Source organism: Cavia porcellus, unplaced genomic scaffold (assembly GCF_034190915.1).
Source record: "Cavia porcellus strain 051 isolate PalLab524CR breed Dunkin Hartley unplaced genomic scaffold, mCavPor4.1 scaffold_28, whole genome shotgun sequence".
Taxonomy (NCBI): domain Eukaryota; kingdom Metazoa; phylum Chordata; class Mammalia; order Rodentia; family Caviidae; genus Cavia; species Cavia porcellus.
In genome coordinates this window covers 47,330,996-47,343,252 of record NW_026947511.1, presented here as the reverse complement: position 1 = coordinate 47,343,252, position 12,257 = coordinate 47,330,996, and the positions used below count along the sequence as shown (strand labels likewise).

General features: G+C 47.9%; 1 protein-coding gene across 1 annotated transcript; it reads left to right on the top strand.

Annotated features, from left to right (window-relative positions):
• Nucleotides 1-9,258: 9,258 nt before the first annotated feature.
• Nucleotides 9,259-11,411, top strand: LOC111757970 (transcription initiation factor TFIID subunit 4-like). Its single transcript, XM_063239296.1, has 3 exons — nt 9,259-9,333; nt 10,528-10,865; nt 10,996-11,411. The coding sequence occupies exons 1-3, from the start codon at nt 9,259-9,261 to the stop codon at nt 11,369-11,371; spliced, it is 789 nt and encodes a 262-aa protein (XP_063095366.1). The 3' UTR covers nt 11,372-11,411.
• The last annotated feature ends 846 nt before the right edge of the window (nt 11,412-12,257 follow it).

The window sequence follows — 12,257 nt, the reverse complement described above, 5'->3', positions numbered from 1 at the left end:
TTGCTAAATCAACCCTGGATTACTACAACCGCATTCTTCAGGCTGATCTGTTCAATTTCAATGACTTACATTTATCACAATTTGCCTTCATGTTACAACCTCAACAGTTCCCCTTCACTACAGAACTACAGGAAGTTCTCCCACACTGAGGTGTAATCCAGTATGGCAGAATTCAAACAGATGATTTCAACCCAAGTGAAGTTGTCCTTTACACTAATAATAAGTTAACCGTAGTGGCCACTACAAAAAACTGGGCCCACAAGGAACCCTTTCAGGAGTGGGGGCAAGGGTGAACCAGGAAGGAAGCTAAGCCCCCGCCAGTGAGACCGCCAGAGCTGGGCTGGGAGAGAAGAACAGGCCCCCCACCATGAGCAGCCCACCATGAGCTTTGACTTTTTACACCTAGAGCTGAGCAAGTATTTAAAGAACAATATGTAATGTAGTAACTATTGTAGGTTTCCTGCAGCCTTAGCACTGTTTCAATTCATTTTATTGTTCTGTTTTACTCCCTTTAAAAGTAAATTTTAAAAAAAAACCTTTTCAGAGTGATAGAAATGTCCTTTAGTTTGATTAGAGCGGCAGATACATGATGGATAGCTTGTCAAAACTCATGGCTATATAACTAAGAAGGATACACACATTTTACTACATATAAGTTACATGCAATCCTGTGTGTAAACCTGATTTTTGAACTTTTTTAGTGGGGAGAGGTACAGAGAATTGAATTCTTCAGGACCTTACACTTACCAGGCAGGTGCTTATGTCACTGAGCCATATCCCCAACCCTCAAACCTGATCTTTTAAAAAACAACTACACCCAAAAATTCTGTCTTCCCCTTGATTTTGTAAGTGGAAAGGAATGAACCATGAAATAGCAAACTTTCAGTATATTTTACCTGCTCGAGACCAGGGAACAGCTCTTTGCCCTTAAAACCCCCATCTGGGAAAACAAAAAACAGAAATTACTGGGCATGTTTGAATCCCACATCTGTATTAAACTTGGGTCTTGATCAAATCACTAAAAATGAATCCAAATTATTTGGGTTCTTAAATGTCCAATACCTCAGAGCTATGCTAATATAGCAATCGCTAGCTACATGTGGCTACTGAAATTAATTAAAATTAAAAATTAAGTTCTCTAGGGCATTCCAAGTGCTTAATCACTACATGTAGCTAATGGCCACTATATTGCATTGCACACATTTTAAGCTTTTGCATTATCATAGAAATCTCTACTTGATGTTAATGCCTCAGAAGTCAACCAGGTACAGTCCTGCACCACAGCACAATGAGGGTGCACTCAGAACTGTACAGTCAGTTGCTCCTGTGATGTAGACACCACGGAGTGCGCTTACACTGACTCCTACATCTATGGCATCACCAGGTCCCACTTAATGGGACCATCAATGTATATTCAGTGCTTTGTTGCAAGAAATATTATATATATACAGCACACGGGAGTTAGTGATTTCAGTATTGCATACAAACTACACAGCATGTGTCCTGAGAATCCAACTGAGGGACAGATCTAGAAATAAAAATCATCTGGAGATGATACATACTGTAACTGGCCTAGTGGTACCCTAACAAGGCCACTGGTCTTCTCAGACATCAGACACCTCAGGGGCAGGAAGATCAACAGAGGTAACCCATGGAGTCAGGGAGGAAAGGCTGCTATGGCATGGGCACGAGCTCTCGGTGTCTGTCATGGCTTCCAAATACTCCAACAGAAGTCTGGAGGGAGGTTCAACAGCAAGACAAAATAACAGTCTGTTTGGGGACTCCTGCTATAATGCTTCATCTAAGGTACAGGCCTTTAGGCCATTTCTAGTAGGTTAATTACATTTAACCTCCCCCATCAAAGCAAAAACTTTTAAAAAAATGATTTTTCAGCAGATTATGAGACTGCTTTATTAAGAGCCACTACAGAATCCCCCATTTCTGGATGTTCTCTGAAGAAATTGCTGAAACACAGTGCAACAGCAGCAGAAACACTAGATTTGGAGTCAATTTATTTATATCAGCATTATTTACATCAACAGGCACTAATCAGGACTATTCTCAGAATATCAGGCCCCAATGTCTGGTGGTCCAAGGCTTTTATATAATGCACAAGCAGGAGGTACAGAGGTGACAGAGAGCCCCCTGGCAGTTCTTCCCATTAGCTAGCAAGGTGAGATCATCAGTTAGGAGGGTAGACTAATGATCATCAGTTTGTGAAACTTAATACAACAGCACAGTCAGACACCCTGCATGTTTAGTTACGCTCTCATGGTTACAGGGGTTAAGAAAGTAATTACAGAGTCATGAAGCAGCTACAGAGCTAGGCAGTTTCCAAAGAAAAAAGTTTTAAAAGAACAATTTCATGGGGCTGGGGGTTTAGCTCAGTGGCAGAAGCGCCTGCCTTGCAAGTGTGCAGTCGTGAGTTCGATCCCTGGAACCAATAAAAAGGGAAAGACAAAAAAAAAAAAAAAAGAACAATTTCTCTTGTACAGTTTTCCCTTTCATTGGTGCTATGGTGTGAATGTGACCTCCCAATGTCCCTGGGGTAAAAGCCAACCCTCAATGCAACACATTTGAGAAATGGGACCTGTTACGAGATGATGAGCTCATAAGGCCTCCACCCTCTCGAATGGACTAATGCCATTATGACCCAGCAAGTTCCTGATACATGAACGAGTTCTCCTTCCTTCTCTCTTCATGGATACCTTCCACCAAAACCCTGGGACTATGGCTTGTGTCTAGATGTCTCCCCAAAGCACCATGCAGTCATGGGGGCAGGTTTCAGAGGTGGCTGAATTGAGAGTCCGTGATGCTGGGATTAAGGGTGTTAGTAAATCAGTCCCCTGGTTGGTTTGGCATAGTTCTGGCTAAGAGTAAGGGTGTGAGTGCTGCACCCACCCTAGGACAGACAGACTGCATCCAATACAAGGAACAAAAAGAGCCTGGCCTCCTTTCTTGCAGCTTTGTTACTTTCTGACCACCATAAACTAAATCCGCCTTGTTGCTCTTGCTGCCCTGTGGAAGTTCTCTGAAATGCCCCTCTTCCTTGTGCCATGTGCCTTTTGGCCAACAAATTACAAATTGAAACCTCTACAAACTGAGCTACCTGACCCTTTCTTCCTTCAACTTTGGGTAGTGGATATTTTGTCTCAGCAATGAGAAAAGTAACAAAGACCCCAGGCAAATCCTCAGCTTCTGCAGTTTAAAAGTGCTGTGGGTTGGGACGGCACAAAACTCTCACCAGATGTAGCCCCTCCACCTTGGACTTCCCAGCCTCCAGAAGCACAGACATAAATACCTGTTTGTTGTAAATTACCCAGTCTGTAGTATTATGATATAGCAACACAAAATACAGCAAGGCATCTGGTACAGAAGAAGACTAGCTGTTCCCAGACATCTGTAATCCCAAAATTCCTTAATACAACTTCCTGTTGTAACCCGGACATATACACATCCAAAATAAATACTAACCTCCCAATCTCTTTTCCAGCTACTTAAACAGAACTAATGTGTGCAACTTGTTGTACCACAGAATTGGTTCTATTTCCCCTCCCTCTCAGTGGCCTGGAACATAGACAAGAAAGCTGGAACTCAAGCAGTCAAACAGGACCTGAGAGCTTTGTTGACCCTGGCAGCACAATGTTGAAGGAGACTAGCAAGATACGGTAGTGCATGCCTGTAATCCCAACTACTGTACTCAGGAGGCCAAGGCAGGAGTATCATCAGTTTGAGGCCAGTCTGGGAAGTTTAGAGAAACCTAGTCTCAAAATAAATAATCGAAAGGTCTAAGGATATCTAGGGTGCAGCTCAATGGTAGGGCATCTGTCTAGCGTGCATGAGGCCCCATGTTCAATCCCCAGTACCACAAAAGTGCTAGCAATATAGCTGAGCAGTAAAGCATTCCTGGCTCTAATGCTCAGTACAGAAGAGAGACAGAGACAGAGCCAAAGACAGACAGAGAGCAATCTTGAGCCCAAGACACTTATATGCTAGACCAGCCCTGGTTTACACAGGGGAAAAAATAAACTTCTACTTCATTCAAACCTCTATTGTTTTAGGAGTTTTCTTTTTCTCTTTAGATTAGTTGAACCCAATGCCAGTCAAAACAGATCAGGAGAGGCTTCCGGGAGAACATGCGGACAGATAGCAGCAGCTACGGAGGCTCTCTGAAAGACTCGGCTCAGAATTCAGGAATGGTGCGGAGTAAGGAGTCATAAGCAGGTGGAGATATGCTCTGCTGACCCAGGAACAAACTGGGCTGAGAGAAACCAACTTGGAATGCAGTCCTGGTGCTAGAACAGGAACCGAGGGGCCTCAGGGTGGAGGCTGGAGCCTGCGCCATTGGAAGCCGCGATTTGGGTTTCCCGCCGCACGGCGGCTGCATCTACATCGGCTCGGCAGGGAGAGAGATGTGCAGAAGCTCTGCAGGATGGGCTGGGAGCCGTGCACTGACTTGTGGTGAGGTGAGTGAGACAAACTGACACTCTACCACAGTTTGACTCCAGCAGAGGACTTTCTGGGACTGGGCAGACTTGCAGGAGCGGGGCGCTGCAGCAACTTCAGCCACGTATCCCCCTCTCAAGCGGGATTGGTGAGAAGTGCCTAGCCTACATGACGCTGCTGGCGGAGACCCAGTAGGCTGGCACAACCCAGATCCCAGAGCCTGAGGGTGGCCTGGAGAGGCGGCCCCGAGTAGGCTGCCTGGTCTGGAATTTCCTGGTGTGCTGCGGTGGGCGGGAACACCAAGCCGGCGCAATTCGATCAGGCTGTGGCTGACAGGGAGGGAAGCTGGGCCTCCTATATACGCTTGCATACATAAGGAACAAAGAATATGGGAAGAGGCAGCAACAAGAAAGGCTCCTCGGCCCCCAATCCTGAGAAACAGGTAATAGCGGACACCGCACCAATAGACATAAAGCGCCATCTAGAGAGCCTCATAGATCAGTTCAGGAATGAAGTTATCAATGACCTGAAGCTAGAAGTAAGCAAAATAGTTAGAGAAATGCTAAGCACCACCCAAGAAAAAACAGATGGTGGAATGGAAGAACAGAAAAAAAGGGGAGAATTGTTTGATGGCGAAAACAAAGAAAGCATAGAATACGTGAAGCAGGTTCAAAGGGACTACCAATATACTAAGAAGTCTATAGAAGACTGGCATAACAGCTTGAAAGAAACTAAGGACAGACTATCTGAACTGGAGGGCAGACTTGTAATATGGGAGAATGAAATGAAAAACTTCTTAAAAATAACAAAGAAACAAACAGCAATAATTCAAAGACAAGAAGATGATAAGAGGATCCATAACTTAAGGATTAAGAACATAAAAGAAGAAGTAGGGACACAAACCAATGAACTACAAAAGCTACTCACAGAAATAATCCAGGATAATTTTCCTAATTTAGCAAAAGGTAAAGATACTCAGATGTATGAGGCATACAGGACCCCAGCCACCTACAATCCAAACAGAGCAACACCCAGGCATATAATAATAAAAATTCCAGAAATTCAATACAAGAACAGAATATTAAAAGCTGTCAGAGACAAGAAACAGACCACTTACAAGGGAACACCCATCAGAATTACAGCAGATTTCTTGGCACAAACCATCAAATCATGAAGAGCATGGGGGAAAATAATTCAAGCTTTGAAAGATAATAATCTCCAGCCAAGATTGAGATATCCTGCACAACTGTCCCTGGAAATTGATGGAAAAACAAGGTGCTTCCAGGATAAAGAGCAACTGGGGGAATTTGCAACCACCAATTCAACTCTACAGAGAGTATTGCAGGATATTCTAAAAAAAAGAAAAATACAAAGAATCCAGAAATAGTGGCGGGGAGGCCACAATGAATGGAACAGAGAACAAAATGAAGAAGACAAACTGACAACTAATGACAGAAAAAGAGCTCAACAGAAATGAGGCAGAGAAGATTGGACGATAGGAACAGCTATTTTGGAGAAAATGATGTCTTAATAGGTAATACTGATTTAGTATCATCTTGTTTTGAAGTCTTATCAAGCTTTTGTTCTTTTGTCTCCATTGGTCTAAACAGGTTGTATCTTACTGGATTTTATTATGTACGATAGTATAAGCAAAAACTTTTAAAGACAAGAAGATTATACAGAAACCATTGTTCATTTTCTGTTAGTTGATTCTAAATACCCTGTAATGCTGTCATTCTCTTAAATGGTTTTACATTGTTTTGATATATTTAATGCTACAATATACGAAGTTGTACTCAAGGATTTCAAGGAAAGAGACAATATGGTAACTACTTTTATGTCAGGATTATCTTGTGGTGAACACTATTCTGCTTAAATGGTTATGCTTTGATCTGCGCTGTTTTGCTGTTATGCCCTCTTTTATCTCAATCTCCACTCCATTATTTACTTTTTTATTTTTATCCTTTTAATTAAGGGAAAAATAAATAAAAATAGCAGGATATATTATAGTAACCCACTTTGACTTTCCATTATCTTGATTTAAAGCCCTGTATTACTCTCACCATCTTGTTTTTGACTGATGTCCCCCTATTCTGCTTTGGTTCATAGTACCAGGTTCGAAAGTTTAGGCAACAGCTGTGAAGATAGTGGGATTCATTATGACGCCCATTCTGATGACTTTTATCTACTTTTGAAGACCTACAATGTCTCCAATGTTTTGGTTTTGTCGGTTTTGTTCTTTACTGTTTTGTTCAATTTTATTATAACTGATGATATAAGCAATTCTATTAGAGATAGCGGGAGGCATTATGGTCACCATTATTGATCACCTTGTATTATGCTTTTACATTATCTATTATGTCCACCCTTTTGATTTGATTGACTCTGTTCTGTTATGTCACATTTGGTTCTACTCCCTTCCAAAAAAGTAATAAGAACTGTGGGAGTAACAAAACCCAAAATGTGTAATTGTCATTGTACAAAAGAGAGGAAAAGAAAGTGCTCTAAATGATATAACTGCATGTATGTTTAAGTGTATAAGATAGAAAATGATATCACTGAGTTTCATTGGATCATTGAACAGAACTGTTTGCAGTCTCACTGTTGGAATGTCCACTTTACAAGCTTTTATTTTGTGACTTGAACAATTATTTCTAAGATGACAATATGTAATCCATTAACTAGTGATTTCCTACTGTTCATTTTTTTCTGTAAATCTGTATAACTTGTACCCTTTCTCTGCTTTTTTTTCTCCTTAAATAAAATTTAAAAAAAAAACAGATCAGGAGCCAGGCATTGTAGTTCAGACCTGTTGTCTTAGTTATTTTTTACTGGTTGCTGAGACAAAATACCTGATGACCAAAGTTGGGAAAGGAGAGGTTTATTTCTTACAGTTTTTTGGAGGTTTCAGTCCACACTCAGTTGGCTCCAAGGCAGGGTGGCATGGCAGGGCAACAACCGCATGGCAGCTGCAAACAGCAAGATGGAAACCAGAAAGAGAGACACACCTTCTTCCTGCCATTACATCACATCCTGGCTCCACCCCTATGTGGCACTGACACTATCAATCCAATCATTAGACAATGAACCAATCACAAATGCACAATGCAAATGTATGAGGCCAGGGGCCACACATATAAACCATGACATCTGTGATGCCAACTCTTAGGAGGCTGAGGCAGAGGATCACTGTAAGTAGGATGCCACCCTGGGCTACACAGTGAGTTCAAGGCCAGCCTGAGCAAGGTAAGGCGATCTTGTCTCAAAAAAAAAAAGCAGCTCAAGGGAAAATTTAAAACATAAAAAGGAATTTAAAATGTGCATGTTGGCCAGGGAGATAGCTCAGCACACGGTGCCTGGAAAGCACAAGGTCCCTTGAATCCCAGTACCAAAAAAAAGAGAAAGAAATGCATGTGTCACCGCAGGCATCAGACACAGTGAAGTGATGGGGTGGCAGCCTGCAGCACCCTCACAAGCTGCTCTCTCCTCGGTAACCGTACCACCCGTGGCACCTTTCCCCATCACACACTGCCACCACCTGTTCATCACTGAGACGCCATCACGATTCTCCCTATCCACCCAATCATTGAGCCCTAGATCTAAGCCTAGCAGGACAGAGGAAGAAGACCAGCATCACTGCGTGTCCACGGGCACCGCTGCTCTCAGGACCACCATTAAAGATTTCAGAAATAGCCTCCGTGGGTTTATTTCCGTAATAAGTCAGTAGTTTCCTGCTGGGTGCAAGGCTCAGTCCCTTCAAAGCATCTGTGACTGCTACACAGCGGCCCTTTAAAGGCCCAGCACAGTGGTGGCAGGGAGCCTTTCTGCAGCTCAGTGGGGCTGGCACTGTTACCCTGGGCCCCAGCCATAGAAAACCAGCTCTAGGGAGGCCAGTGACCAAGGCGTCCAAGCAGACTGCACCCCAAGAGCCTGAAGCTCCGTGAAGCGGCAGACACGGCGAGTGAAAGGAACCCTGCAAAGCAGTGTTCACAGCCACACTCCAGGGATCAAATGGGCCAACCCCCGGGGTCCCCAGAACTGCTTTCCCTTTTCCCTCATGAGTCAGATCTTCCCTTGAGTTCTGAGAAACCACAGTATTTTCACAATAAACATTTGTGGAGCTTCGTTCTGAATCAGATTTTGCTATTTGTAAAGAAAAAACCAGCGCGTTGACGGCACTCAGATCAGAAGTGTAAAAGGGACCTCGGTGTGGCCCAGAAGCCAGCGTGACAGCAAAAACCACACGTGCATATCGAGGAGCCTTTCCACGGAGTTGGCAGGGAGCCCTGCAGCCCTCCTGCCCCGAGTTCTGGTGCACTGTGGGAAAGAAAGAGCGAGACACAAGAACTGCAAAGAAGCAGGACCTGGGACCAGCAGCGCTCCCTGGAGACAAAGACCCGGACTCTCCAGCTCCCACTATGTCATCAGCCAGGACAGTGGGAGGGGGCAGCGGCCTCCAGGACCGCTGCAGCAGCAATGGCTGAAGGGGAAAGTTTAGCAGCATGAAGGTTTCCAGCAGACCTCAGCCTGCTCTGCGACTGTGACAGCCTCACCAAGCGGCAGGATCTCAGCCGTGACCCAGAGGAAGCAGGATTTCCTAATTCCAAAACCAGCCCACAAGGCCGGGTAAGGAGGGGCTCGGGGAGACGCTAGGTCAGTTTGTAACTTGTGATTCCCAACACGTGAAGACAGAGCCACCGGAGCTGGCCGGTTTCCTTCCCTCCCTTCCCAGAGTAAACACTACAGCAAAGGGGGAACCATCGGTTCACAGAGCAGGTCTCCTCCGGCTTTGCAGAGGAGGAACCCGGGGCTATGTGCTACCCAGTTAGGAGAGAGATAGTCCTGGAGAACCACATGAAGAAAAAGCCCGTGACAGAACTACAGAAGGCGTGTGGGGCACACCTGCACACCCAACACTTGCGAGGCTGAGGTAAGGGGGATCACTGAGAGCTCAAGGTTAGCCTCGACTACACAGTGAGATTGTGTCTGAGAGAGAAAGAGAGACAGAGAGAGGAAGAGAGAAAGGAGGCAGAGAAAAAAGGAAAGAAGAGAGAGAAAGAGAAAAGAAAAAAAAGCAAAGCAGATGTCTTGCACTCTGGGTGAATGATTTGGGAGTGACCATTCACAATGTATGCCCCACTGTTGCCCAGTTGACATTTTTAACTTTTTAGTTTTTCTTCTTCCTCTTCTTCTTCTTTGTTTTTCTTTTTCTCCTTAAAACAAAATGGATTTGGGGAAAGAAAAGAGAACAGAGGGGCTCTTTGTCGGTACCACATTGGCACTGAGTCTGCCCCGGCCTCTGGGCCAGGGATGTAACTCAGCGGCATGAGCTCTTGCGTGGCAAGCTCCAGGGCCTGACTTTGCTTCTTGGTAGCAAATATAAAATAAAATAAAATAATGTCGGCTCAGCCCCACTCAGAGTTGTTTTGTTTTTCTTTTTGTTTTTTATCTAACTCCCTCTGTCCTCGGGGTTCCCCATCTCTGTAAGCCTTACATATCTAGAACGTGTTTGTTAGTTTGGGGTTTCATTTGCTTCTGTACATATGCAGTTCTGAAAAGTAAAGAAAACCTACAAGTATTAAAAAAAAAAAACAGCCACCACTGAAAACCTCTAGGACCGTCTCCTGCACAAGGACCAGCGGTAAACCCCATCTAGGGGAAGGCAGGCCCCCTGGCCCATCTTCCCAGAAGGAATCTGCACCACAATACTCCGGTTCGGCCTCAGTCTCCACGGAGTCAGAGCCCTTTACAGGCGCGAATCCTGGAACAGGAGCTTCCTGAGCACCAGGACTGCAGCCCGGGAGTCAAACGCTGCTAACAGGGAGAGGCCAGGTAAACAAAGCACAGGAAAGGGACAGGGTCCCACCCTCCCAGAGGCGGGCAGTGCCACCCCAGCTCTCACGGGGTGAGAGCTATGCCCATCCCATTGTCTGGCCGTCGGGGGTGGGGCTGAAGGATATGCCCCATAGATGTCCCCGACCACCATTCAGGGATGAGTGGGACAGGTCTCCTCATTAGATGAGAGGGCTGCTAGTGGCAGTTCCCAGGAAAGGACTGTAAAGACGACAGAGAAGGTAACAGAGCCGGGGTGACGTCTGCTCCTTCCAGCAGGCTCGGGACTCCGCAACGCCGGGCTGGCCAGGAAGAGGTCTGTGTGCGGTGCTGACGGTGCCGGCTCTGTGCTGTCTCCACCCCACCCCACCCGACCGCACCCCACCTGTTCAAAACTGCAAATCCCAGCGTGCAACGCGGCAGGGGGACAGGGAGCTCAGCTCTGCGCCCGCAGCCGCCGGGTGTGGAGCAATCCGAGGGCCAGGGACAGCGTCTGCAGCGAAGGGGTCCATACTGCACAGTATTTCTTCTTTACCGTACGTCAGGGGTGCCGAAAATAGCAAGCCCAAGCTCGGCAGCCGCTCAAGGTTCGGACGGGCCAGAGGACACCCCCCCTGTGAGGTCACTGTCCCCCCACCCTCTCTTGGGCGATGACCGCGTCCCGTCAGTCGCCTGCTCAGCCACCCTCAACCACTTTCTCTGACTTTCTGGATTCAGGTTTAACTCTTCTGAGCAGCAGCCGAGCCGCGGCAGAACCGAGCCCTCCACCTCCAGCAGGAGCTCCTGTGCTGTCCCAAACCCAAAGCAGCACCTCCGCGTCGCGGCCTCTCTTGCTCCCTTTTTTCCTTGCACCTCTGCCAAAGCCGCAGCCAGGGCGCACGCACCGCCCAGCCAGGGCCCCGGCCCCGCCTCAGCCGCGCCCCAGTCCAGCCCAGCCCCGCCCGGCCCCGGCCCCGGCCCCGCCTCCGGATGCGCCCTCTCAGCGCCCCCGGGGTGGCCGGAGAGAAGGGCGAGTGCGGTCCACAGTGAGGAGAGCCTGAGGCCTGGCACAGAACTGGACAGAAAACTGCTCAATGGGTCGCCTGCGCGCTAGCCCGACAGCCGAATATAAATGTTAGTTGAGTGACTATGGCTATGTGTCTGTGGAGTGAAGTTCTGAGCCCAGAGCAGCGCACTAAAAGTGACCTTTGTGCCCTGGGCTCAGAACTTCACTCTGGGGCGGACCTCTGTGGTTTGGCACCGAGGATAGGGACAGAAGATGGCGGAGAAGGACAGGAGAAGAGGGGAAGGGAAGAGACGGGGAAAGTGTCCGGAGAGGGCACCAGGAGACCCCAGCATCCTGCCCATCGCCGGCCCGACAGACGAAGAAAGGGTTCCTCCACTCCATCTCCTGGGTGGCGGGAGTGTGACTAAGGGTTCCAGGGGTGACGAAGCAGGGCGGAGGCCCGGGGGAGTCCGAGGGCCCTGGAGGTCCTGGCGCCGGCCGGCAGCAGGGGGCGGCAGAGGCGGGAAGATGCGCCGAGCCCAGGCCGCGAGCTCGCGAGCTGGGTCCCCACCTGCGCCCGGGTTTCTTGACGCAGACTGGTGCACGCCGGGCTTCTAGACGCCTTGGGGTGGCTTCCTGAGATCGAGGACGGACAGGCCTGAGCGCCCCAAGGCTCAGACCTGCGGGACAGCGATTTCGGCGGCGGCGCGGAGATCCGCAGGGGGCGCTCGGCTCTGTGCCCCGGGTCGCAGAGGGAAATGGACCCGCTCACAACCGGGGCACGCGGCCCCTCCGACCTCCGCACCCCTCCCCCCCACCGCAGTTGGGAGTTTTAGGGGCCACGTCTCGCCGTGGGACCCTGAGCCAGAGGGGCCCCCAGCCGCTGGTTGAGCCCGGATAGACAGCTTGGGAAGGGACGGGGGGGGGGGGGCTAAGAATGGGGCGCTTTTATCAAAGGACGTGGCCCTAGGATAGGGGTGCGGTGGCCGGAGGC

What these genes read in the sequence shown, in the direction of transcription:
- LOC111757970 (XM_063239296.1), top strand. Translation starts at nt 9,259, where the DNA reads ATGTGCTACCCAGTTAGGAGAGAGATAGTCCTGGAGAACCACATGAAG. An exon ending in CCGTGACAGAACTACAGAAG is followed by an intron (nt 9,334 to 10,527) that starts GCGTGTGGGGCA and finishes AGAAGGTAACAG; the next exon opens with AGCCGGGGTGACGTCTGCTC. An exon ending in AAGCTCGGCAGCCGCTCAAG is followed by an intron (nt 10,866 to 10,995) that starts GTTCGGACGGGC and finishes TTCTGGATTCAG; the next exon opens with GTTTAACTCTTCTGAGCAGC.